Below are 24,503 nucleotides of genomic sequence, written 5' to 3'. Positions count from 1 at the left end.
CACTGTTCGGAGCCTATCCGGATGGGCTTTGGTGGCGTAGGCGCCTGCTTGAGAGCCGTGAGGCGAGTGGTGGTGACAGGCAGTGATTAAGGCAGCTAGGCGGGGGCCTTCCACGGCGCGGTCCCCCCGGGGCGGTGGGTGCGTTTGAAAGAGGGCGCGAGCGGGCCCCGGGGCGTCCTGACTGAGGCGCCTTGCCCGAGGCGGGGCTCCCCGGCGCCATGGACCTGCCCGCCGTCCACAAGTGCTTCCAAGTGAGTGGGGCCCTTAGCGGTGCCGGCCCGCGGGGTAGCCTGCCTGCCTGCCTGCCTCCCCTCCCTCCCGTCCGTCCGTCCGTCCGGGGCACGCCCCGGCTCTCGGGTGCTCCGCGGCAGGCCCTTCCGCCCCGGCCTGGCCTGGAGAGAGTGCCCAGGATCACTCGGGCACGGCGACTCTCGGCTCGGCCGGGTTTGCCTTTACCTGCAGGGGCAGAGCTCACGCTTACAGCAGCGTACGGTTTCTCGTTGCTAGTCTTCCTTCCGTTGACCGAGTATCGGTCGATATCATCAGTTTTACTTAATACCCTGTAAGTTAGGGCAGTATAGTTAGTTGCATTTGGATCGTAGATGAAGTGATAGGTGTGATTACATACTGCTGGGCGAGGTTCAGCAAATGTACATGCAAGAAATTCTGCTCATGTGGCTGTAGTTTAGTCTTTCAGCTTCGGTAAGGTTAAAACAAAAATAAATATGAACTTAGTTGCAGAGCTGATGTTTAGAGTTTAGAAGTATAACTGAAAACTTGTATGTTTTGTCCCGTTGTGATTTTTTTTTTTAAATACAAACCCAGTTTGTCTTATCATTCACTAATGAATTATGAAGTTACATTAGAAGCCTTTAATATGTATGTGAAAGAAGCTGTGTTTTAGTCAATTCTTCATAAAGTTTGAAGTCAATTATTTTTGCTGCCGTTTTTCTGTATATATTTATATAGTTCAAGATAAACATAGTAAAACATTTGGGAGAGGATTTTAATCTGAAATGTTATCATCAGCTTAATTAATACTTGATCTGAAAATGTTGCTTGATTTTTCTTTTTTAATTCTCTTCCTTTTCAGCTCAGTGATGAAAATGAACAGTTAGTCAAGAAGTTGAAAAAACTACACATAAAAAATAAGGAGCTAGAAAAGAATCTGGGTCAGATCCAAGAAAAACTGCATCTGCAGCAGTTAATGCATGACTATGTCACAAGCAGAGAGTAAGAACTGTCAAACATTTCTTTTTGCATCAAAAGAAGTGCAATATTTCAGGACTTCTACCTTGATATTCTTCAGATGAACTAGGCCTTATCTGTTCTGCATATTTTGAGGGGCTGTCTGTGAACAGGATGGTGAGAATGGAGAATGCTGGAGGCATGTAAAGGAACAAAGGATTGCTGGGGCAACTTGTACAAAATTCATTGTTGTAGTGAAAGAAACAGTTTTAATATCAATAAATAATACCTTTGCTTAGCCAACATGCTATCTCTGTCTAACTGCAAAGAGTTTTAGACTATTTTTCCACCAAACAATAGTGAGATAGTTAAATTGCATCATTGCTGTTTAAAAGATTCGGAAACTGGGACCTTAGGACCTGAAAAACTATAGTGCTAGTGTTTTGGGAAGTGTCCTGCCAGGATTTAAGTACCTGTTTGCAAAAATTTTCAAGTTTAAATTTTGGTGTGTTTATGATCCTGCATGGAAACCTCTACTGTAAAATCCAACTGAGAAGTAACTTAGCCTTTTTCAGTTGCTTTGTTTGATCCAATTAAAAGTGTAAAATCTAATTTTATTAAGCTGTTGTGTTTGTTTCAATTAAGTGTTCAAGTTCAAACAGAAACCCACTTATGGCATAAGGGTGGATACAGCAAGGATCTTATTCTAGAGAGTGACAGTGTCAGGTGAGTTCTTGGAGATTGCTTCTTCACAATTAAGTATTCTCTGTAGGGTAGAATATGTTGTTCACAGTTAAGTCAGTTGAATTTTTGTTAATTGTTATGGAAGCGGCTTTCAGCCTTTGAAACAATGGAAAATAATTTTATTTACATTTTAAAAGGAAATACTTAATCTTAGATTGAGCCTGAAAATAGCGCTAAACAAAGAACAAAATGAATTTCTTTCTCAGATCTTTCATTGAGAAAAACTGAATGAGCCAAGGAAGCTCCTTCAAGCGTGTGCACACACGTGATCTTTTTTGTAGATTTTTACCCTAGAATTACGTAGTTTCATTTTCTATTTTGTGGGAGCTTTCTTAGCTCATTTTTGTAGCTCAATTTTATGTGTATATAAAATTTATAGGCTGGTACTGTTTTCAAAATAAGCCAGACAAGTAATTCTACTTTTCAGTCTAACTGATTTTAGAAGTGAGCCACTACTTACCATAGTTTGTCAATTAATGCCAGAATAAACTCTTGTAACTGATTTTTTAATGCAAAAGATATATTTCTGCTTTAAGAAAACATATATTGAAACATTTTAACAACTAGGCATGCTACAGAAAATGTTGGTCCATCCCTCTATGACTTGATTTTAAAATAAATAGGCTGCTCCATTCTTTCAAAGGCTACTTTTTGTCCACTTACAGAAATGGGCTGTGGATCTTACGAAGATAGAGGCAGTCCATACTGCTTTTCATTCAAGCACCTTGTTTTTAGTGTTTCCTTTAGGTGGCTGCAGAAGGCATGTTTTTTTCTTTTTCTTCCTTTTTTTTAAAAATACCTTTACAGTGTATCAGACTCTCTTTGCAGACTACATAGGAAGGCTGGGTGTCTAGCTCTGGGCTTGAACTGAGTACCTAATTAGATGCTTATGTGGAAGAAGTCTGAGTTACTCTTTGAATCTAGTGCTGTACCTGCTTTGTATTAGGTTGCACATAGATAACCTGACTTAGCTTTTTTCCTAGCATCTATTTGTATGTTATTTTACAAAGCTGTTCTGTACTATAGTATTGCTCATCCTGCTTGTGGTGCGCAGTCATGACTTAGTATGAATGCCAGCTCTTATTCGAATTGCTAATAAAATAGCAAAAATGTCTGTTCTTGTTCATCAGTTACATTATGGGCCTGATATATGCAGACTGAATGCTATGAAATATGGTAGGAAATTAGTGTAGCAGAACTTGATGCAAGATAATATCAAAGGGAAAGATAATATCCCAAATCTGTTTATTTTACATTGATTTTACCCACTCACACTCATTTTCTTGTAGATTTCATTCACTCATATCCTCACACCGACATACGCAGAAGCAATGAGATGTTTTGTGCAACACAAAGAGCTGGGGACGCTGCCTCATGAGTCCTCATCATGGGTTCTTGATTGGTGGCAAGAAACTAGTTTCTGGACAAACCTTTTTATACCCTTTAGGAGTGGTCTTTTGCTATTCCTGTTCTGCTAATAGGGAGACGAATGATATATGTGACGTGCTGCAAAGTCATTGCCACCCTCCTGTTGCTAGTGTGTAGGTCTTCCATCAACGAGTTATTTGTACTGAGGTTTAATCAGAGTGCGGCCGTGTGGGCTGGACAAAACCAACAGGGTCTTCAGTCTGGCTGAGTGAAAGGGATTCTTTGCCATCGATACAGACCATTCTTTTAACTCTCGCTTTGCTGTTTTTTCTGGTGCTTTCTCTTTCTGTGTTGCCAGTCACACTTCATTCACACCCATCTTCAATATTTCTGCTGCAAGTCTCTGCAGTACAGCTACAGTCCAAATGATCTCTATGGGGCATCTGTAATACTTTTATCACAAAGGATGCATATTTTGTTAGCTTTCATATTTTGTTGCAATTTATGCATTTCTTCTGTTTTAGACTACTTCAGATGTATAATGAGCTACAGAAACGTTACGTTAAAGAAATCAAAACAAACCAGGAGCAAAGTGAAGCAATTAAAAATCTCACTGTAAGTAGAATTTGTAGGAGATGGTATCAAATAGCCAAACATTAGCTTTTAGGGAGACTGAAAAGTAATTCTTGCATTTGTAAAATGAGACCATGTTTTTATTTTTATACTCATTTTTGTTTCCCATGCCTTTGAGATAATGGAAAGTAGTCTGTAGTTCCCTTTGAAAGTGAACTCTGTCACTGGTATGTCTGTAACTGAAAGCTGTGTCCCCTTTCCTTGCTTTTTTTCTTTACTCACCTACCTACTCCTCCTTCCAACTGCATATGCATCTTCCGACCTCTCTTGCACCAGCCCTGATATTCTTCTGCATGTGTCATGAGCTGTTTTATTTCAGAAATCCAGCAGTAAGCTAACCAAATGAAGGCAAATAGTCTTCTGTCAGGTAGCAAGGTCTGTTGGCTGGCTGTGCAAAGAGACTAGCATCATAACTGGAGCAAAGGTAGGGTTGCGTGGCCAGGAGTGGTTCAAGAAGCTTCAAGTGGGTATTGCCTCTTTAAGCATTGATCAAGCATTGCAGCTGACCAGTCTAATTAATTTTCTCCCAGGAGTCTGGAACATGTCCTTCATTTGTTTGTAAATTAATATTCATTATGATTTAGGTTATATGTACTTTTTCTTAGAAGTTGGCAATTGCTGCCATAAAAGTATGCTTCATTGTGCAGAAAGGTTTAGTGTCTTTGTGCATGTACATTTATACTGTCTTGCGAGCATGTGCTCAGTAACAGATTTTTTTTAAAACACTTTTGATGTATGCAAAACTTCACTTGCTGTATTTTTTTCTCCTTTCAGACCCTTTGGATGAATGTAGTTTTAAGTCAGCAATTGAAAGCTCTAGATTTGCATTCAGGTTATGTTTCCAGTTGTATTCAGTTGAACTGTGTTTGTTCCATGCATTTTAAAAAATTTTTAGTTTCTTGACAGATTAAAATTCATGAGCTAGAACATAATCTTCAAGAGCAGAGGCAAAGAATTGAGCAACTGGAATGTAAAAAGGTTTCTTGGAAAACTAGTGCTGTTTCTGGAAAAAGAAGTCGAACCCCAGAGGGAGAAGTAACATCTCGCAGGGACATTTCTAAAAAGAAGGAATCCTGTTGCAGTAAATATTTAGGTAATGGAACGGTTAATTCTGATGATGTTCCTTCCAGTATGCCCATCAGAGAGGAGGCATTTTGTTTCTGATCCAGAGGCACACTCCAGGTTATTTCTTCTACTTCAACCAGCAGTATCTAAAAAGTTTTTCATTTTTGAAAACCTGTTATGTAACAATGGCATCTCGTAATCAATGTCCTATCTGTGGATCCAGCCCTGCATTTATTGGTGATAAAAGTAACTGTTTGCTGCTTTTCTCTTTTTCTGAAATTGGTATGTTGGTATAATCACGGGTGGGAGTGCATGGCTGTATTTAGTACTATTTATTATTTGTTCTAGTAAGCTGTATGTATGCAGATCTCTTAGTGATACTGTTTGCTGCTCCATTCTTTGGTTTTCAGACACTGATACACAAAAGAACCTGTTTTTAGCCTTAAAATGTGGGACAAACCCAGACAATACTGGTTTGAGCATGTTCTTCCTCGCATAAGTAAATCCACAAGTCAAGGTGCAATCCTGTTCCACTTCAAAGCATAAAAAAGAGATTGAAGAGATCATATAATGTAGGCATAATTTTCAGGAAATGTGCTGTCAGCAAGGGCTAATCTGACCCTCTTGTAAGTCAGAAAAAGGTGATCAAGGCGTGTGATGTATGTTTTGTGGATTTTAAAGTAAAATAATCCCACATTCTAAGAACCTGGCAGATTCAGATTATCCAATTGACAGATCCTGTTATCTTTCATAGTACCTGGGAGTGTGCTGGGCTGATTCTTAAGAATAAATCACTTTATGAAAAAGGTACTTTTAAAAGCTGAACCATAATTTTCTAATATCACAAAACGTAGGCAGCTCTTTAGCTGTAATATGATTCATATGAGGGGGAGGTTGACTGTAATGGTTGAAGTCTATATTTTTTTATTTGAATATAGAGCTATTGTTGAAGGAGATTAAAAAGCTGAAGAAAGAAAATGAAAAGTTGTCTACAGAAAGGAGAGCACTAAAAAATGAATTAGCCGGATTAGACAAGGTAATTTATTTTAGGACAAGTTTAAGAATAGGTGAAATTGGAAAAACTAACTTTTCTGCCTGAACTGAAACTTATCTTTAGGCTGAACATACGCTGTTATCAAGCGTATACATAAAAAAATCAATTTATAGCATTCTGAGAAAGAAATGGAAATGAATGACTCCCTGAAACATTATTGTCCTACAGTACTGCTTGGCTAAGGAAGAGGAATAATGCAATCTTAAAATTTTTTTGTTTGTTTGTTTTAAACAGCTGTGGATTTTCTTGTGGATTTTTTTTTTAATGTTTGGGCAATTTGGTTTCCTTCATGAGAAATTATTTGCCTCAGGTCGTTATAACATTAAAATTGTGACTGCTGGTAACAGTCTTAATTCCTTCCAACAGACATTTGCAGACATAATAAAAATATTTTTTTGATTGATCACTTCTATTGCTTCATGATGTCAGTGAGAGGAAAGCTATTTTCTCTTGAATTTAAACATATCAAAGTTATGTCTCTGACAGAACTCTAAGCTTAGGGAGGGCAGAGGGGAGGGCTTTCAAATTTTCATGATAGATTGATAGGTGTAGAAAGTGAAAGTGTGAAAATTTGGTAATTCTTGAAATTATGTGAGAAGATGAAGAGATCTTATCTAGCTATACAGGACTCAGTTTAAGTACTGACCTAAGATTTTGTTTTCAGCGACAAACTTGTTTAAATTGTTTTTTGCTTATTCTTCAAGTCTTGTGTTGTTTTTTTTTTGAGAAGCTGTTTTCTTATCTTGCAGTCCTTTCTCAGAAGCTAAATAATATTATGCTAGCTTTCATTACAGAGGTAACACTAAAACATGGTGATAGTTCATTAGATGTGAAACTTGTAGAACATTGAGCCAGGGTAAGTTCTAGATCGCCGTGTTTGGGCGTTAGGGACAACTTGTGGCTTAAAGTTTCATCTTTCAGAAGAGAAATATATGAATCTGAGGTTATGGCTTTTTATCAGTGACCCTTTTTTAGGTAGTCTTAAGTCACTGTACATTATTTAAGATGTGTGTAGCTGTTCATTTAAAAAAAAAGTCAGAAGAATAGGCAGGAGAATATGTCAAATGTAGATGGATATAAGTAGATACAGTGTTACTCTGCTAGATAGGACTTTCCAAGGTTGGTGAAATTAAGTCTTGGGTGATTACACTCTGCTTGCTGTCCTTGTGTTGCCCAACAACTTCTGACTTCACTTACAAAGGATCAGAATTGCTCAATAGACTTGAGTTGCAGGAGCTGAACAAAACATAGTTCCACTTAAGTTATGGGCCATTGATATTTTTAATAAATGAAGTTTATTTCTATGAAGCTGAATTTTTCTCCTAGTTGAATTAAGTATAGCTAGAACTACTTGCTAAGTTATGCATTCTGGGATAGTATAATTACAAAAGGATCAATATGAGCAAGTGAAACCACATAGGCTGACATTAAATAAATTCAACAGGACTTGGTTTTTATGGCTTTCTTACTGCGCTGTCTCTTTACATTCTCCGTAGCCTTACATATTGCTCTTTTTCATTCGCTCCTTTGTTGTAAATTGCTTTTATCTGAGCCAGTTGAACCTGTTGGATAGTGTTATCCATTTTACGCTCTCTCAAGTTTAATGCATCATATATCTTGTCCTTTTGAATATGAAAATCAAACTTTTAAACACAGTGTAGTCATAAATAATAGATCCTATTCTGACCTAGGACATTCATTAACAAAATGTAGTTGTACTTAAAGTTCTAAATGGATACTAGCAATTTACAAAGCAGTTAAGGTCTAAAAATATTTTATATCTTTCTAGGTCTAAATATGGTATCCATTTTTCTATCTTAAACTCTTTAGTATTGTCTTCTTCAAATGCTAACATCCTCCTCCTTAGTTTATTCTCCTCATCTCTCTCTTTACTTGTTGTCCCTTTTTTATAATCTTGCAACTTTCAGATCGTCAAAGTTAATGGTGTGTTATCTGCTACTGGCTGACTTCAGCACGTATAGCTATATTTTTGCACAGACGAGTTTGACGTTATTCCCTTGTCATTTTGGACTGGTAGCTTTCTGATAGATCAACACTTTTTCCTTCTTTTATTTCATCTTTCCTATTATTAGTCTGTATTTCAGGCTTTGACATAACTTGAATTCTGCTTGCATCGTGGGTTCAGGGCAAAGTTTTAAATTATTACGTAAGGTTATAGTTGATTGCTGTATCTCACTGTAGCTGTGTTTGCATAACTCAACCATATATTAACAAAAATATAGACAGTGTCTTTGAACTTGGGAACAATTGAAATGCTGACTCGCTCTTATTGAGAATGTCTTTGAAAGAAACTTTAAGGTGAATATTTTTGGGTTTTTCTAGGACTTTTTTGAAGAGATAGAAGATCTAAAGCATGCTGTACAGGAATCTGTGAAACTGAATAATCAGTACGAAAAGTGCTTGAAACAAATAAGTGTAATGTATGGACTTCCTTTTATAGCACATCAGTAACTACTGATTAATTTAATGGCAAGTAGATTTTCCATATTTTTTATACTTACTGCAACATTTAAAACTACCATGGCTTATGTAGTACCACATTTTGATAATATCATGGATTCAATAATATGATCTCAATATGACAAGCTGCTCTGAAATGTTTTTGTACTTTGTGCCTTTGATTTTTGTTTATATGGTTTTTAAATAAACTGTGGTCTGTATAACTTCAACTGAGTTTCAAAACCTCTCTCTTTCACACTTGTAAAATACATTCATTGCAGGGTGTTTATGGGAATATGATAAAATCTTTGTATTTTAATTTGAAGAATTTCCCAACTTACCCTTTTCTGTAAACTATATGAAATCAAAGTAGATGTGTAGATCTGGCAGTCTTTATGAATTTCAGCCCTAAGGATGTGCCAGTGCAGACAGAAATTAATTCTATCATTAAATTATTACAAAGGGATTTCTTGAAAGAAAAATGTTAAATCCCTGCTTGGAGTTTTTCTTTAATCACAATATTAAGTTAAAATCTGTGGATGAAGGAAGGATTTAGGGTTTAGAATTGGAAAGAGTGTGTTCAGAAAGATGGGTCAGAGAGTTGTCTTGCAGTATCAAAACAAGAATTCAGCAGACGCTCTTATTTGATTGAAGAGTGAGGTATTTGAAGTGCTGAAAGGAAACGAGTGCAGAGCGTCACAGTTCACAAGGTAGAAATGTCATGTTGCTTCAGAGAGAGAGTGAGCGAGCTTGGAATGACAAGAGACAACTCCCAGTTGCAAGTGTACCTTGCAGAAGGGAAACCTTGTGAGATTTGAACCTGAACTTGTTTGTAACTACATTTCGTGGAAGTTTAACATAGTTACATTATAGAACTATATTTGTCTGAAAGTTGTAAATCTGTACCTTTGTGACATTGCGATGGGAGAATTGAGTGAAAACTTTATCACGAGGTTAGAAATACTAAGCTTGCTTGTAACCTAATATAGCTTCTTTAGCTTGTAAAAATACTTGCATGCTCATTAGGGATAGGACTAGGAGTAGGATTAGGACTCTTGTACCCCACTTTGTTTGTTAGGGCAGTCTTATGTAGTTGTAAATTAATAAATAAATTGGCCTCAAAGCATATGAGGTGTTCAGAGTTACGTATTCATGAAGTAAGAGAGAGGGTAAAGCTCCAGAACTATTTGCTTCCTGGTCTGGCTATAGACCGTTGTGTCAGGTTTCCCTTGTTTCCTTCTTGGCTCACTTGTGAATTAAAACTGGATAATGTTCTGAACAGAGATGGAAAAGGGAAAGAGGAGTGATGCAAGTCTGTGTTACCAGTAAACTTGACGGATGAAAATAGGAAGAATAGCATGTATGATGGAAGTATTTTAAGTGCAAAAATGTATCTAATATTTGTTAGTAAGTAAAATAAACATGAATGCTGGAGAAGGAAAGCATCAAACTTTTTTTTGAGCGCTAGTTGCTTGAGCTTTTTTTTTTCCCCCGCAGTTTTGTGGTATAAAGTTATACTTCTAGTATGTTTTGAACTTTGGTGACATTGTTAAATGAATCAGTAATTGTCCTTGTCCACAGGCTGATTTTTAAATGTTGTGCAGAATAGTTCTTAAAACATGTAGATGAGAAAAGTTCAAGGTTATTTCTCCCCTGCCTAAAGAATGTTTACGTTGACTGAATACAAAATTGTTGTGACTAGCAGAATTTTGCTGTTTGCCAGCTACTGAAGATCAGAGTTTTCCATTGTGGAGTATGTTGTCTGCCCAAACAATTGAAAATAATTCATATGGTGAAAATATTGATCTCACCTTCATGATGAGCTTTTAAAACTTTTAAAAATCAGTTTGGCATCAGGCCACTCCCATGTATTTAGAACAAGAAACAGTGAGAAATCTTTCAGTGTTTTCTCATAACTGAGCTCCTCAAGCTCTAGGAAGAAATCAGATTCTAGTCTAATCTTAATAATCAGCCATGCAAGGAGGAGGAGTAGCACCGTATTGTACAGCGACATGCCGAACCACAGCTCCATCTTGCAGTGTGTGTCTGCAGTCTGACAGCATTGTTTTTGCCTTTGCCATCGCATGTGAGAGGATGTGGGTCTCCGGTCCTTGGGTACCCGTATGTGAGGCTGGGATTACTACCGCATGTGTCCGGTTTCCGGTTAAACTGCTTTTACTTTGGTGCGCAGAGATTTGCAGCCACAGTCCTGAGCAAACAGTTCAGCTGGGATGTGAGCAGCTGTGGGCTGGCAGGTGGCAGAGCAAGGTAGGCAGGGATTTCTGTCAGCCAGCAGTAGGAGTTGTCTTTCAGCTCATTCTGCATCGCTGACTTTCTGTGCCTTTTTTTTTGCCTTTTTTTTTTTTTCCTTTCCTCTTTTCTTTCACTATCAGGAAAGCTGGAAATGTAGGGTGCAGATGGGAGACCTCTGGCATCTTCCACATCTGTGGCACAACTCCCAAAATAGTAACAGCTAGCAGCAGAAACGCTGGGACAGGGAATGTGGATAGAAATGACCGGCTGTGGTTTTGATTGTGTCAGTTGCTGCTTTTGACTTTTGAAAATGGCAGTTTTGCCTTGAAGATATTTTTCTTTTCTACTAATTGCAGGTTTTGGCGATTTTTTTTTTTATTTTTTTTTTTTTTTTTTGCATTTGATGGGATCATTTTATTTCTGAAGATCTGATTCCCCCCCCCCCCCGATCTGTAACACTGTTTTTTTCGCTGGAGCTCTGTAGCTGTTTGGACAGCTTCCAAAGAAATTTGATGTGTGAAAAATAATGTAATGAAAAGCTTCTAGAGAATGCATAAATATTGATAGCAAAATGACAGGTTTTATTTGTTTTAAGCTTTGTGTAGGTTGTGAATAAGAAGAGTCATAGGGTTTTTTGGTTTTGTAGTAGGGTCTTTTTTTGACATGCCTAATGCAAGTTAAACAGCTTCCTGGCATTTTCTGTTCAAATTAGTACTATTTTTGTTGGAAGAGGAGACTATCTAGGACTACCAAAGTCTACTTCCAAATTCTGGGGTAGGTGCAGTTTGTGCAGGATAAGACCATATGAATTTGTGTGCTTAGTTAAGCATTTACCTGTCTTCTGTCCTTGTTGCTGTGTCCGTTGAGCAGACATTTCTGCTTTAGTCTCGCCTTGTTGCGAGACGTACAAACAAGATCTTGTTGATATTTATTGCTAGTTAAAGTGCAGATGAGATTAATGTTAAACAAGTTAATCAGCCTTTATGTGTAGTTCCTCTGTATTGTGAAATTGTGACGTCTGGCCTGTGGCTTTCTCCTGCTAAACTAAGTTTAGATAGAACTGAATTGGATGCAATTAAGTTTTAGTCATGCTCATGTTAAATAATGCATGTTAGAAATGTTACATGATGCAGACTAATGGTTCTTTGTCTTGAACAAGTACTTTGTAGTGGTGATACGGGAAGCTCGTGTTTGAAAAGAAGTGACTGTTATCAAATAGAGGTTTTGGTTGGAAAAATAAGATAATAATCACATGTCAGTTTTTGATTTCCATGATACATCAATCAAACGGGCTAGGGCATAGGGCAGTAAAGCAATTTAAGTTTTGTTCTGTGTTCTGCATGTCAGACCAGGATTTTAGAAAAGATCCACTAATTTTGTGTGGTTCTGTAATTTTGTCCTAGTGTTCCTAATATTTAAGGTCTAAATGTTCAAAGGTACTGAGTATTCACGGTTCTAATCAGATTTAGTCAATTCAAATGAACATTGGCTGCTAATCACTGTCTGAGTACTGTGTTCAGTGATTGCTAACATCCTGGATATTAGTCCTATGTTAGAATTTTTCTATTGTAGAAAGCAAAATTGCAATCCCATTCTTGGGTGGGGGACAAGAATTTTCTTTGTGGATTTCTCTAGAAGTCTGTTCATGAGCATGTGAAGTAACATCTTTATAGCTCTCCTGGAGTCCCTTTTACTGTGACCATGCCACACTGTTTACCTTTAAAAAGTGGATCTTTCAGATGCGCAGTACTCTTCAGACTGAAACCCTGAGAGGTTGCGTGTGGAACCTGAGTGATTTTACTCGACAGTAAGGGCTAGTATCTCTGTCCTCTCAGGTGGGATACTTGTTTCTTGTGGGCACTTACACTGGAAAAGTGTTTCTGCCAAGGACTGTACAGGAAAGAGAGCTGGGAAAGTGTGGGTATTTCCTCCTTATACCAGGAATAATGAGTTTCTGCTAAATGCCTGTAAACAAGTGAAACAATCAATGAGCCCTGTTACAGTTGTGGCTTATCACAGTGAAGACATTTTTTTTGGATTAGCCTTTAAAATGGCAGAAAATAATATTGTTTCAAAATGTAGAAGTTTCAAAAGGGGTAAGTTCCCTCTTTGGGTTACAAACTATCCAAGGTGCAAGAAATCAGTAAATACAGTAAGCTTACCAGCTTAGGCTCATTTTCCCACGTTTCTCTTCAGCTGTAGCACAGTTTCTGTTTCCGAGGCTTAGATGTTTCTTGTTTTCCCTTTGTTAGAAAAGAAGCAGCATTAGTTAACTAGTCTCTGGTAAACTTGTTCTGAGATAGTAAATTGCTTTTGGTTCTTGGAGATTATTACGACGAGTCATATTAGAGGTGGTAATTGCATTGATTTGGCGTAGTCATGTTACGTGACTTCTGCCAGAAAGTGTTTGCATGTGGCATTGCAGTGGCCAGGATGATGTGGATCCTAATGGATTTTTTTTTTGTTTGCTGCTGTTCAAGCTAAGCTCTGTCTTTACCTACCTTTGACCCCTACTCACAGTATTTTCACTGTAGTTTAAAAAAAAAAATCATGCACCAAGATCCTGGCTGGCTTTAAACTGGTTGCCTTGGTCCTGGTAGGAGAGAGTGCAGTTCTATGCTCAGCGGCATGGCTGTCTGTGTACCTGAAGGAGATAAACAACTTTGCTTTTTAGGTCAATTACATATTTCCAAATCTTCCAGGGTGACAAGAAGCTAACACTGTAGGCCTTACATGGTAGCTTTTCACTGGGAATGCTGGCTTAATGAATATTTTATTTTGTATTTTCTCCACAGGAATTTTGTACTGATATGAGGCCCAACATGATCGTTTGACTAGCCCCTACCATTTTCTCCTGAGAGGAGAACTGAGCCATTGTGAAGAGTCTTATGCTGGTACTGCGATGCTGAGTTCTAGCTTGACCACTGTGAAGAATCTTCCTTTGAAGAAGAGGCTCTGTTTCCTGCTGAAACTTGTGTGCTTTGTCAGCTCAGTGTTAATATTTTGTGAATTTTTAATTTATTATGTGGTAATTTTTCAATGTCGATGGCCAGAAGTGAAAGGTGGAGCTCACATGGGTAAGAAAGAGACTTCAGCTTCAGTCCTAAAGGCCATGATTTTAGCTGATACTCACCTACTTGGTGAAATCAAAGGACATTGGCTGGATAAGCTAAGAAGGTAATAATTTTTTTGAATAATCTCTATCCTGGTTTTAGAGTTTTTAATAGTAGCTAATGGGACAGGTGTTTAAAACCAATGTTGTGGTACTTGGAAGAAGCGTGCGTGCTGCCTCTGACTTGCCTATCTGGATCTGCGCTGGATAATAAACCAGTGTTGAAAGGTTAATGAACGGGACTTACTGAGGCAATGCAGTCTTGAATGTTCTGGTAGTATGTGGGTGTAGATGCCTGAGCATTTTCGATGGGTCAGATAGTCTTTTCCCGTATGTAACTACTTTATAGAATGCCTTAAAAATGAGCCAAATAACTTGGATGTCCCAATAGTTCATACCTTTAATTGCAGAGATAAGGAAGATGGTAGAAGTTTGTCTCTGTAGTAGAAGAAATGGAGGCAAAATCACATTTAAAACCAAAGATAATCCAATCCTATGTCTACAAAACCATGTTTCTGTTAGTCCAAGGGAAGAAAAAGCAGAATGCTGAAAGAAAGTACTAATTCTATCATGATATGAACATTATAAACTCTTGCTGCAGAAACAGTAGTATAGTAAAACATGTGCAATAATTCACTGTTCTAATTAATTGCTGTTTAATGGAATTGTAATGAAAAATAAACAAGCTGGTATTACTTCTTGCATGAGTTGGTCCTGATTGTATTCTGATGGAATTAGCCACCAGGTGAGGTGCACCTACTGTACTTAGACCTGATTTCTGAGTATTTAATTTGCATTTCATATTAGCACTTTCAGTGTGTAGGAGCCATCTTCCCATTCCTGCCAGGCTGTGTTTGTGTATTCAGAGTTGAGGATCCAGAAGGCAGGCAGTGATGACTGGGTCTGTATTTTCCTTTCAGGGAATGGCAAATGGAGAGATCTTTCCAAACTGCCTTATGGTTACTGCAGCCAGATATTGTTTTTATTCTGGGAGATGTCTTTGATGAAGGAAAATGGAGCTCACCTCAGGTATGACATCAACAGCTCTCTTATTTCAAAAAATGAGGATTTCTTGAAGGAAATGGATGACAGAAGAAAGCAGACTAGGTATGCAAGGCTTTGTTTAATATTACTACAGTTGTCCTACTGGTAGAAGTTTCTAGTGTTTTAGACAGATACAAACTGAAATGTTGTGATTCTCCTTTTTTGGTAGTATCTTGACACTTTTGCCCCTCATACAAAACTTAGAAAATCTGAACATCTCAGTGTGTGCTTCTGTATTATATACTTGTGGTGGGTTGACCCTGGCTGGATGCCAGGTGCCCACCAAAGCCGCTCTATCACTCCCCTCCTCAGCTGGACAGGGGAGAGAAAATACAACAAAAGGCTCATGGGTCAAGATAAGGACAGGGAGATCACTCAGCAATTACCGTCATGGGCAAAACACACTCCACTTGGGGAAAATTAATTTAATTTATTGCCAATCAAATCAGAGTAGGATAATAAGAAAAATAAAAACAAATCTTAAAACACCTTCCCCCCCACCCCTCCCTTCTTCCTGGGCTCAACTTTACTCCTGAGTTCTCTACCTCCTCCCCCTGAGCGGTGCAGGAGGACAGGGAATGGGGGTTGCGGTCAGTTCATCACACGTTGTCTCTGCCTCCCCCTCCTCAGGGGGAGGACTCCTCACACTGTTCCCCTCCTCCAGCGTGGGGTCCCTCCCATGGGAGACAGTCCTCCACAAACTTCTCCAACATGAGTCCTTCCCACGGGCTGCAGTTCTTCACGAACCGCTCTAGCGTGTGTCCCTTCCACAGGGTGCAGTCCTCCAGGAACAGACTGCTCCAGCGTGGGTCCCCCACGGGGTCACAAGTCCTGCCAGCAAACCTGCTCCAGCATGGGCTCCTCTTTCTCCATGGGTCCACAGGTCCTGCCAGGAGCCTGCTCCAGCGTGGGCTTCCCACAGGGTCACAGCCTCCTTCGGGCATCCACCTGCTCCTGTGTGGGGTCCTCCACGGGCTGCAGGTGGATATCTGCTCCACCGTGGACCTCCATGGGCTGCAGGGGGACAGCCTGCCTCACCATGGTCTTCACCATGGGCTGCAGGGGAATCTCTGCTCTGGCACCTGGAGCACCTCCTCCCCCTCCTTCTTCACCGGCCTTGGTGTCTGCAGAGTTGTTTCTCTCACATCTTCTCACTCGTCTCTCTGGCCGCAATTGCTGTTGCGCAGTAACTTTTCCCCCTTCTTAAATATGTTATCCCAGAGGCGCTACCACTGTTGCTGATGGGCTCAGCCTTGGCCAGTGGCAGGTCTGTCTTGGAGCCGGCTGGCATTGGCTCTGTCAGACATAGGGGAAGCTTCTAGCAGCTTCTCACAGAAGCCACCCCTGTAGCCCCCCTGCTACCAAAACCTTGCCAGGCAAACCAATACCATACTAGTGGTTCCCTTTGGTGCTGTTGAATAGCATTAATTTCTCCATTTGTTTTTTCATGCAGGCATGGGCAGATGATGTCAGGAGATTTCGGAAAATGTTTAAGTATCCAGTTTCTACTGAGCTAGTGGTTATTGTTGGGAATCATGACATTGGATTTCATTATGAGTAAGTCTTGTCAGTGAAAGGAGTATGCAAGTGCCAAGAATGAAAAGTCAGCATGCATACAGTAACTGGTTTTGTGTCTGAGTGACCTCTTGTGTGGTTACATGGAAAGTTTTTGATCATAACCAAACTAGAAGAGATTGTAATTTAGAGCGAGACCTTAAAGGGTATCCATCTGTGCACCATGCACCCTAGGAATAAATTTTAGAACAGGTTTCAGGCTACTTTTATGCTTCTTTGAGCATATGTGAAGTTGTTCAGAGCTGGTCTTTCTGCATTGGCAGAGAAGCCTTGAAGCTGCTTTGCCTTGTGTTGGGCCTCCTTTTCTGAAACGTGTTTAGTCTGAGCAAATTCCCTTTCCTGTTATCTCAGCATAGCGGAGCGTAAGTGCCCTCGCTCTGCTGTACTTCCGTAGGACGGCTGTGCTTACGCTGGTGGGACTGAGACAGAGTACCTGATGGGTGTCAGAGCATCCCTCCGAGTTTGCTGAATGAGTATGTGATGTAGATAATGGAGCAGCAAGCTGCATGAGTGGTCTACAAACCGTAAAGCAACTGTGTCAGATGATTTACCGTGCCAATTTCTTACCTCAGTTGTATTTTTGCTCTGTGACACAGAATGACTACTTACAAGGTAAATCGATTTGAAAAGGTTTTCAACTTTACTTCAGGAAAGCTAATAACTCGAAAAGGAATAAAGTGAGTATATTTAATTTTTTTTCAATGTTCAGAGTGGTGATTACTGAGCTAGCAGACCAGAGTGATGAAAACTGAGAACTGGAAGTGGAATTTCTAATGAAATAGTATGGAAATGCTTAACTTTGAGCTTCTTTTTTTTTTTTTTTTTTTTTTTTTTACTTTGTATCTAGCTTATGATATGTTAAACATGAAACACTTTGTACAAACCTGTAGTTTGATATGGAGTGGAAGCTGTACTTTGAGCTAGGTAAATTGTAACAATTTCCTTTTAAATGGAAAAGTACTGTGGAGTCAGAAGCAAATTCTCTGGTTTGCCTTTTTACTTCCTTGCAGCTGGTAATGACCCATGGCTGTAAACATAACAGAAGAATAGGATTCAGTAAAGAAACACAAACAAACCCCCTCTGTGCTTACAAGTTAAGAGTTTCATTAATTTTAATAACTACTTCAGTCTGCAGAACTTAACTCTTGTTTGAGGAATTTGGGAACATAGCAGTTGCTTGTCCACAGTTTTTCCACAGGGTGGGGTAATAATGCACAAGCTGCTTTTGGCTTAGAGTAGACCTTGTTACAGAGCTTGCGCTCGTAGTTGTGTGTCTGTGGCTGCAGTTGTCTGCTGTGTGCCCTTTTTGTTGCTTTTAGATACCATGCAGGAACCCGATGAGGGAAAGCAATAGAGGGTTTGTGGAAAGGCATTTGTCTTTAAACCTCAGATATACAAAGGGAAGACCCATTGCCACTCTGCATTTGGCATGTGTGCCGTCAGGTTATAATCACTCATGTAAATGTAAGATTCAAAACCTACAGGTTTACGCTGGTTGCTTTCATTAAGCAAACATTAAAAATATTCTGAACAGGTCTAGATATGGCGTGTCTTTTTTAGGAAGATCGGTGAGCTTCATGAATGCTCAGTATAATGCTGTTGTTTATCATGCAGATGTGGGGTCCTCTAGATACATATTTCAGCTGTTTTAAAAAACAGTTATTATGGAATATCTCCATGTCCCCTTTGATAAAACAGCACAGGAGAATTCTTGCATGCAGTTGCAGATTGTATGTCTACTATTATATTCATTAATTGAAATGAGCTGCATTAATGAAACATTCCTAGATAAACTATTTTACAACAAATCTGTGGAATAAAAGCAGCTTAATTTGCTAAAAGAGAATCAATTTTTTTTAGTTTTGACCAGTATCTCTTAAGTGGAGGCATTCAGCTCATTTATGTCTGTAAAACATACTGAACTGAACAGGGAGTATACCTCTTGAGTCCTGAATGAGTGACTAAACCCGTATGAATCTTGTGGGAGAAGTTCAAAGTTGATTTGAAATCTACAGGGAAATCTTTTTCTATTGCAAATAAAATCCTGTTTTCTGTGTGAGAGACTGCAAAGTATGAAACTAAGTTTGCTCAGGGTAGCCAGCCAAATGCAGTGCTGTTTTGCTTTTTAGTAGTTCTGAAGAAATCGAATGTCTAAAATTACGTCTCTGAGGTCTAAAATGTGTGTGGGGAGAGAAGCGAGTTCTGCTTTCCCTCAGAATTCAGCTTAGTGGGCTTCTAACATTCCACTAGAATACCACTTAAGTATCTGTTACAATGTTAAAAAAAATCTTGAAGTGTAAACGTGAAGCATCGCTTACAGTATATTGTGCAACTTAATTAACAACTGATTATAAAGCAGCCTACCAGGTAGAGAAACAGCTACAGTATGGATACTCAAAAGAGGATTTATAGCATGTGATTTTGGAAGCTGTTAGGTTCTGCTGTTTTGTTGAGCTGTGTCCCACTTTGGAACACTTGCATTTTATAAAATAAAGTTTCTCCCACACATGCGCATGAATAGCAAATGCTTTCCTGTCCTCCCCACTTCCCTTCTCTTTGCCCACTCCCTGGTATGTTCCAGCTTTGTCCTAGTGAACAGCGTAGCCATGGAGGGGGATGGCTGTGCTGTCTGCCGTACCTCAGAGGCAAAGCTTGTGGCGCTTTCTCACAAACTGAATTGCTCCCAGCAGGTAAGAGTTTATTAAAGATTTGATTATAGCCAGCAACTCGGCTGCTGCCATGGGAATACTGATACTGCAGCAATAGTCAGGATATAACTAAGACTTTCGTGAAAAAAATCTGCTTCCAATTCATATTGCAACTTGTTAGCAAATCTTTCTTCTCCTCATTTGCCTCTTACCATTTTTACTTAACTATTAACTGTGTTGCTCTATGTTAATGGTGTTAACTTCCTTGTCAGTGCTTCCAACAAACAGAGAGTGTCATTTCCTCTGTTCCGAGGAATGGCAGAAGTTCTGTAACCCTCCCTTTGACCTAAGATACATAATCCCTGCAGTTGTATTTATGCATATTGTTCTGTTTCATATCCTTCAAGCTAGCCTATTCTTGTAGTTTTCCGATTCTACTGGAGTCCTGTCTTGATAGCCTAGTAATGTTTTAAGTGTAGTATTTTTTCATCAAATCCAATTGCTTCTTCTATTTCATTCCTCTTCCCTTTTTCATAGGCTGACTGGATGCATGGTAGGCAGCGTGATTGACTGGGTTGGCAGTCAATCAGGAAACCAGCTCCCAGTGGAAAAACTGCCAGACTCTAACTGCTGTCTCTCTCGGGCTGCCCTAAATCTCTTTTGCCTTGTTTGTGCAGTGAGATTCTGCTGTTGCTTTCTGCATTCAGAAAGAGTGCAGCCATATTACAACACATACAGAAAGGGGAATTAAAGCATTTCCCCTTCCATCCACAGTAGAGGCTCTTAAAAGTTCATACAGTGGACAGTATTTAAACACTGTACTCTGAGCTGATACTGCTTTTCGCAAAAAACAAAACAACAAAAAACCCCCAACCCCTCGAAGCCTAGCTGTTGTTTACTTCCCTTCCCCACCCCTATGGTGGTGACAATATGTATGGATTGATTTTATTCACAGAAACCAAATCATTCCAACAAAAGGTGCAGTGATGTGGAAAAGCTTCCAGCTTCAGAACCCATCCTTTTACAGGTGTGTTGGAGATGGGGTGAGGCAACATGTTGACATGTTTAATTTAGTGTATTTATTACTGTTGCAGAAAGGCTGGATTGTTAACAACTGATCCTTGCTTTGAATTTCTCCCAGCATTACCCTCTCTATCGGAAAAGTGATGCTGAGTGCAGTGGAGAAGATTCTGCTCCTCCAGAGGAGAAGAACATCCCATTTAAAGAAAAGTATGATGTACTGTCTCAAGAAGCATCACAAAAGGTTTGATTTATTGGGAACTTGAGTATTGGTAGGTGGGAGGGAGGGGGACACGAGCATGGAGAGAGATATATGTAGATATATATAGATATATATAGATTAAAAAATTTTGGAAAGGATGTTAGCTGAGACAAACAGACCACAGCTGCTCCCGCTTTAATGAGGCCTTTGAGAGGCTGCTTGTTAGAGCTGCTCCCCTGAGGATCATCGTGGTCACAGCCTTGATCCTGCTGGGTTTCCCAGGTACAGGCCGTAAGTCCCGGCACTCTGAAGTCTGCTGTGGCGCTATCTCCAGTTTAGCATTTTGTACTTTATGTGCTGTGTAGATTATTGACAGACCTAGTACAAAGCTGCTATTTTCCAACACTTTGAAAGCACTGCTTTTGCTGAATTAGTAACTACAAGAAAATGTAAAGTCAAGTATTCCCTAAAAATCTAATGGTCAGTATTTGTTTCCTTCTGCATAAATGCCTTCACTCAAGATTGGCAGTGCGAGATTCTCCTTTAGAAAACAGCATTGCTTTACTAAAACCAAGGTTTTTCTATTTGTGATGTCAACAGCATGCTATTGCCTTTGTTCTTCTGATCTGTATGGCCAAAAAAAAAAAAAAAAGTCCAGTATTTGGGATGAGGGCCAAATGGGTATGATTAATATTACAATATCAACACGTCTTATTGGAAAACAGAAGTTTACACAGAACACTTTGTAAGAATATTAGAATTGCCATAATTTCATTCTGTTAGAAGGAAAAAAAAAAAGGGTTTTAAGCTCAATTTCTTTTTAGTTATGACTTAATTTTTGTGCTTTACCATTTTGTGTTCTAGCTGATATGGTGGTTTCATCCCCGTTTGATTCTCAGTGGGCATACACATAGTGCTTGTGAAGTGCTGCACGCGGGGAAAATTCCAGAAATCAGCGTCCCGTCATTCAGTTGGAGGAATAGAAACAATCCTAGTTTCATCATGGTAAGTTTTAATTTTTTTTATTTTTGTCAGATAACTTTCATAAATAAATCAACATGGCAGTCAGCTATATTTTAAAACTGATTCTACCTGTAAAAACAAAAAATAAAAAAATTGCCTACCCACCCAACCCACTCAGTACACTGCATCCGCTTTATAAAGTACATCTGTGGGAGCCACATGTTGTGTGTGGTACAAAGCAATGCTGTTAAAGATCTAATTAGTATCTGGGTACAAGCATCTAACATTTTCTTATAAAGAGGGTGCATTGTAAACTATTGACTTGTAAAAATAATCAGTATTGTGCACTGAACAGTAGAAAGACTAGTTTGGCTTGGTTGATTTACCACCTATGAAAACAAGACCGTATCCACCTCAAACTCTTGCATGGTGACCATGGTTTTCAAACTTATGCATTAACTGCTTCACACAGTGAAAACGTTTGTCACATGCCAATAGCCTGCCTCCTCATTTCCAATTCACATTTTATACAGTGTGTTGGTTACGCTCTCGCAGGCAGTTCCAGTGCTCAGTATATCCTTAGAGGTAAATCAATTAGTTCCCCAGTTCAAAAATAAACCAGAACTCCTAGAAACTTGGAGTAAGAAGCAAAACCTAGAATCTGTTTACAGAGTAGTCTGTGACTTGGGGGGGAAATCTTTCATGTATTTTTACTGCTGTTGAGTTTAGGCTGCTTAATACACAGATAACCCCAAACTTTTAAATTCATTTTATGCAACTGTTAATATTTCTTGTTGAAAGTAGTTCTGTTTATTCCGTATTCCTGAGAGTAGCTGCCTTCAAACTACACACGCTCTCCACACACGCCAGACAGTGCATCTTCACTGCAAAACAAGAGGTTGGCTAATTAAAGTTGCATTGTCTTCACTACTGCTTTAACTCCGCCTCGGTCCATTGTAAACTTTAATTTGAACTGCAAAGTCAAGCCAAAACCCAATGAAGTTCCTTGTTGTTGAAGTTCATGTTCAGAATTTGGATTAGCCAACGTGTTTTTTGCAGCATGTACTGGGTAGGAGGAGGGTTTGGGGGGAGGAAGGGGCACATTCACAAAACCTAACTTTAGCCTGGGAAGGCTCCTTCCAGGTGGATTTACAGCAGCTGAAGTTAGGCTTCTCTTGAAGGCAGATCAGATGAGGAGCCCAGCTCTCTATTTACGCTAGATGGAATACAGGAAAGATTGGCCTCTGGGCTAACATTGGCCTGGTGAATATTCCAGTTAGTGCCCAGCACCGCAAGGTACAGACTCTTCAGCCCCCTGGAGAAGGCACTGGTACTAGGAAACTGGCCCCAACCCTTGCCACCCAACACAGAATTTAGCAATCGGAGATCTGACAGTCGTGGTCTTTACTCCTGATTCAGAACCCACTGTAACAGCAAAGTGACAGTCTTCATTTCTTTTCCAGGGCAGCATAACACCAACTGACTTCTCCCTCCAAAAATGCTTCCTTCCGTATGAGAGCAGAGTCTTTACTATATACTGTGCAGCAGGTGCTCTGCTTGTGATCCTGATACTAGCTCATTTTCAGCTTCTCACTCCACCATTTTATTTTGCTCAGCGTTTAATCAGTAAGCATAAAGCAGTATGAAGAGCCAGACATCTGCATTCAGTCACTGAAATACCAAAGCTGAGAACAGTCAAACATCAGACTATATTCATGCCAGCAAATGACCTAATTTGATTGCTAGTCTGAAGGCAGGTTGCATTTACACATACCATAGAAGTCCTATACAGCTGATATGACTACTACAGGATAAATAATTAACTGAAATGAACGTTTCATGCTGTACAAAAATACTGTATTCTACAATCAAATGAGTCCTTTTCCTGCTATAATTTTTGTATCAAATATGTATATTAAAAGTGTAACTGTACATTATGTAAATCCTATAGCCTCATCACTTATCTGCACTAGTGTCTTACCCTGGTGGAGGCTCAGTCCTGCAAACTGGAAACGTTTCTCTGTTTTATTGCTGCATGGCCCTTCTAATGTCATACTTCTCTTTGTTAGGGTCAGGCAGAAAGTAGATACATCAGCACTGAGAGATGCGGATTTCCATAACCTTTTTAGGATGTCATATGTAAGGGACTGTGGTTTGGGACAAGAAGTCTTCCAGTTCCTGACACATTAAATTGTTAGCTGACTACAATTTGCAGTTATCGTCTACCAGACAACAACAGGAAGAAGCTCGTGGATCCAGTTTGCTGATACACACTTGAAACCTGCTTAAAAAAAAATTAGGGTGACACCTCAAGCTGCTATTTTTAAAAAGATGTGCTATGATGAGCTTAAAAAAAAAAAAAAAAAAAAAAGAGGGCCCTATTGCATCCCAGAGATCTGTGTGGTGAGGGGCCCTCCAGTTGTCGATCTTCTGCAAGAAGGAAAGTCAAATACAGCTGCAGTAACATTATCCTATGCCTCGGCCCTCAGTCTATGGACAGATAGGGACAGGAATGCATGTTACTTTAGATTCCTGCAGGGCCGCCAAGTTCCCTTAACTTTATTGTAGAGTCACATTGTGACCCGCGCTAGCTCCTCCACGGGGAAGCGGAGGCCGCCAGCCGTGCTGCAGGGCACCACAGAGCTGGGCCACAGGCCCCCGCCTGGATGGCAGCGCAGAGAATGTAAAATCTGAGCTCAGCGTCTTCGTGTGCTGTGCATGAGGGAAGATGCGTCAAACCTACTGCTTCTCCCCACCCGCCCCAGAAAAACCAGAGGGACTATTTCACACCAGGACCAGTTTTCCCGCTGACATTCCTGCAGAGGCTGGGAGCTCTAACCTGCCCTCCTGGGCTGGGGGCTGTTTGAAAGAAAAGCCTTATCTTTTGTTATTCGCTCTATTACTTTCTTTGGCATGGGAAGTGAGAGAATCTTTGCATTCGGGAATTTTGTTTATTATTAGTTTATTCCACCCAGCCTTTAACTTTCTGGGAAATATCTGATGACTAAATTGAACATACAGATATCAAAGTATACACATTTCTGGGAAGAGGAAATGCTCATATTATAGTATCTAAAATGGGATTGTTTATCATCAAATAGAAACAAGTTCTCAATTTGTCTGTAGTCTGAATTTAAAAAGATGACTGACTGGGGTTTATAACTAATAACGATG

At 39.5% G+C, this 24,503-nt stretch overlaps 2 protein-coding genes across 2 annotated transcripts in view; both read left to right on the top strand.

The window, feature by feature from the left end:
• MPPE1 (metallophosphoesterase 1) overlaps positions 1-23,668 on the top strand; it is a 33,563-nt gene extending 9,895 nt beyond the window's left edge. Inside the window, exons 2-10 of the mRNA XM_050892780.1 lie at positions 13,561-13,942; positions 14,798-14,906; positions 16,375-16,478; positions 17,093-17,173; positions 19,078-19,186; positions 20,100-20,171; positions 20,286-20,408; positions 21,231-21,371; positions 22,793-23,668. Of these exons, the coding sequence (XP_050748737.1) occupies positions 13,668-13,942; positions 14,798-14,906; positions 16,375-16,478; positions 17,093-17,173; positions 19,078-19,186; positions 20,100-20,171; positions 20,286-20,408; positions 21,231-21,371; positions 22,793-22,975 (1,197 nt within the window). The 5' untranslated portion in view covers positions 13,561-13,667 and the 3' untranslated portion in view covers positions 22,976-23,668. The remainder of the gene's footprint in view (positions 1-13,560; positions 13,943-14,797; positions 14,907-16,374; positions 16,479-17,092; positions 17,174-19,077; positions 19,187-20,099; positions 20,172-20,285; positions 20,409-21,230; positions 21,372-22,792) is intronic.
• On the top strand, positions 190-8,736 carry LOC127013772 (centrosomal protein of 290 kDa-like). The gene is made up of 7 exons (XM_050892782.1): positions 190-251; positions 1,094-1,233; positions 1,834-1,914; positions 3,825-3,915; positions 4,840-5,026; positions 5,937-6,034; positions 8,396-8,736. Exons 1-7 carry the CDS (start codon positions 219-221, stop codon positions 8,522-8,524), a joined length of 759 nt encoding a protein of 252 aa, XP_050748739.1. The 5' UTR covers positions 190-218; the 3' UTR covers positions 8,525-8,736.
• Positions 23,669-24,503: the final 835 nt, after the last annotated feature.

This window comes from Gymnogyps californianus, chromosome 2 (assembly GCF_018139145.2).
Source record: "Gymnogyps californianus isolate 813 chromosome 2, ASM1813914v2, whole genome shotgun sequence".
NCBI lineage: Eukaryota > Metazoa > Chordata > Aves > Accipitriformes > Cathartidae > Gymnogyps > Gymnogyps californianus.
Note: the sequence above shows the minus strand (reverse complement) of the source record. Positions and strands in the feature narration are given on the sequence as shown.

Coding starts and splice junctions, on each gene's coding strand:
- LOC127013772 (XM_050892782.1), top strand. CDS start 219: ATGGACCTGCCCGCCGTCCACAAGTGCTTCCAA. Junction 252..1,093: donor CCGTCCACAAGTGCTTCCAA/GTGAGTGGGGCC, acceptor CTTCCTTTTCAG/CTCAGTGATGAAAATGAACA. Junction 1,234..1,833: donor GACTATGTCACAAGCAGAGA/GTAAGAACTGTC, acceptor GTTTCAATTAAG/TGTTCAAGTTCAAACAGAAA.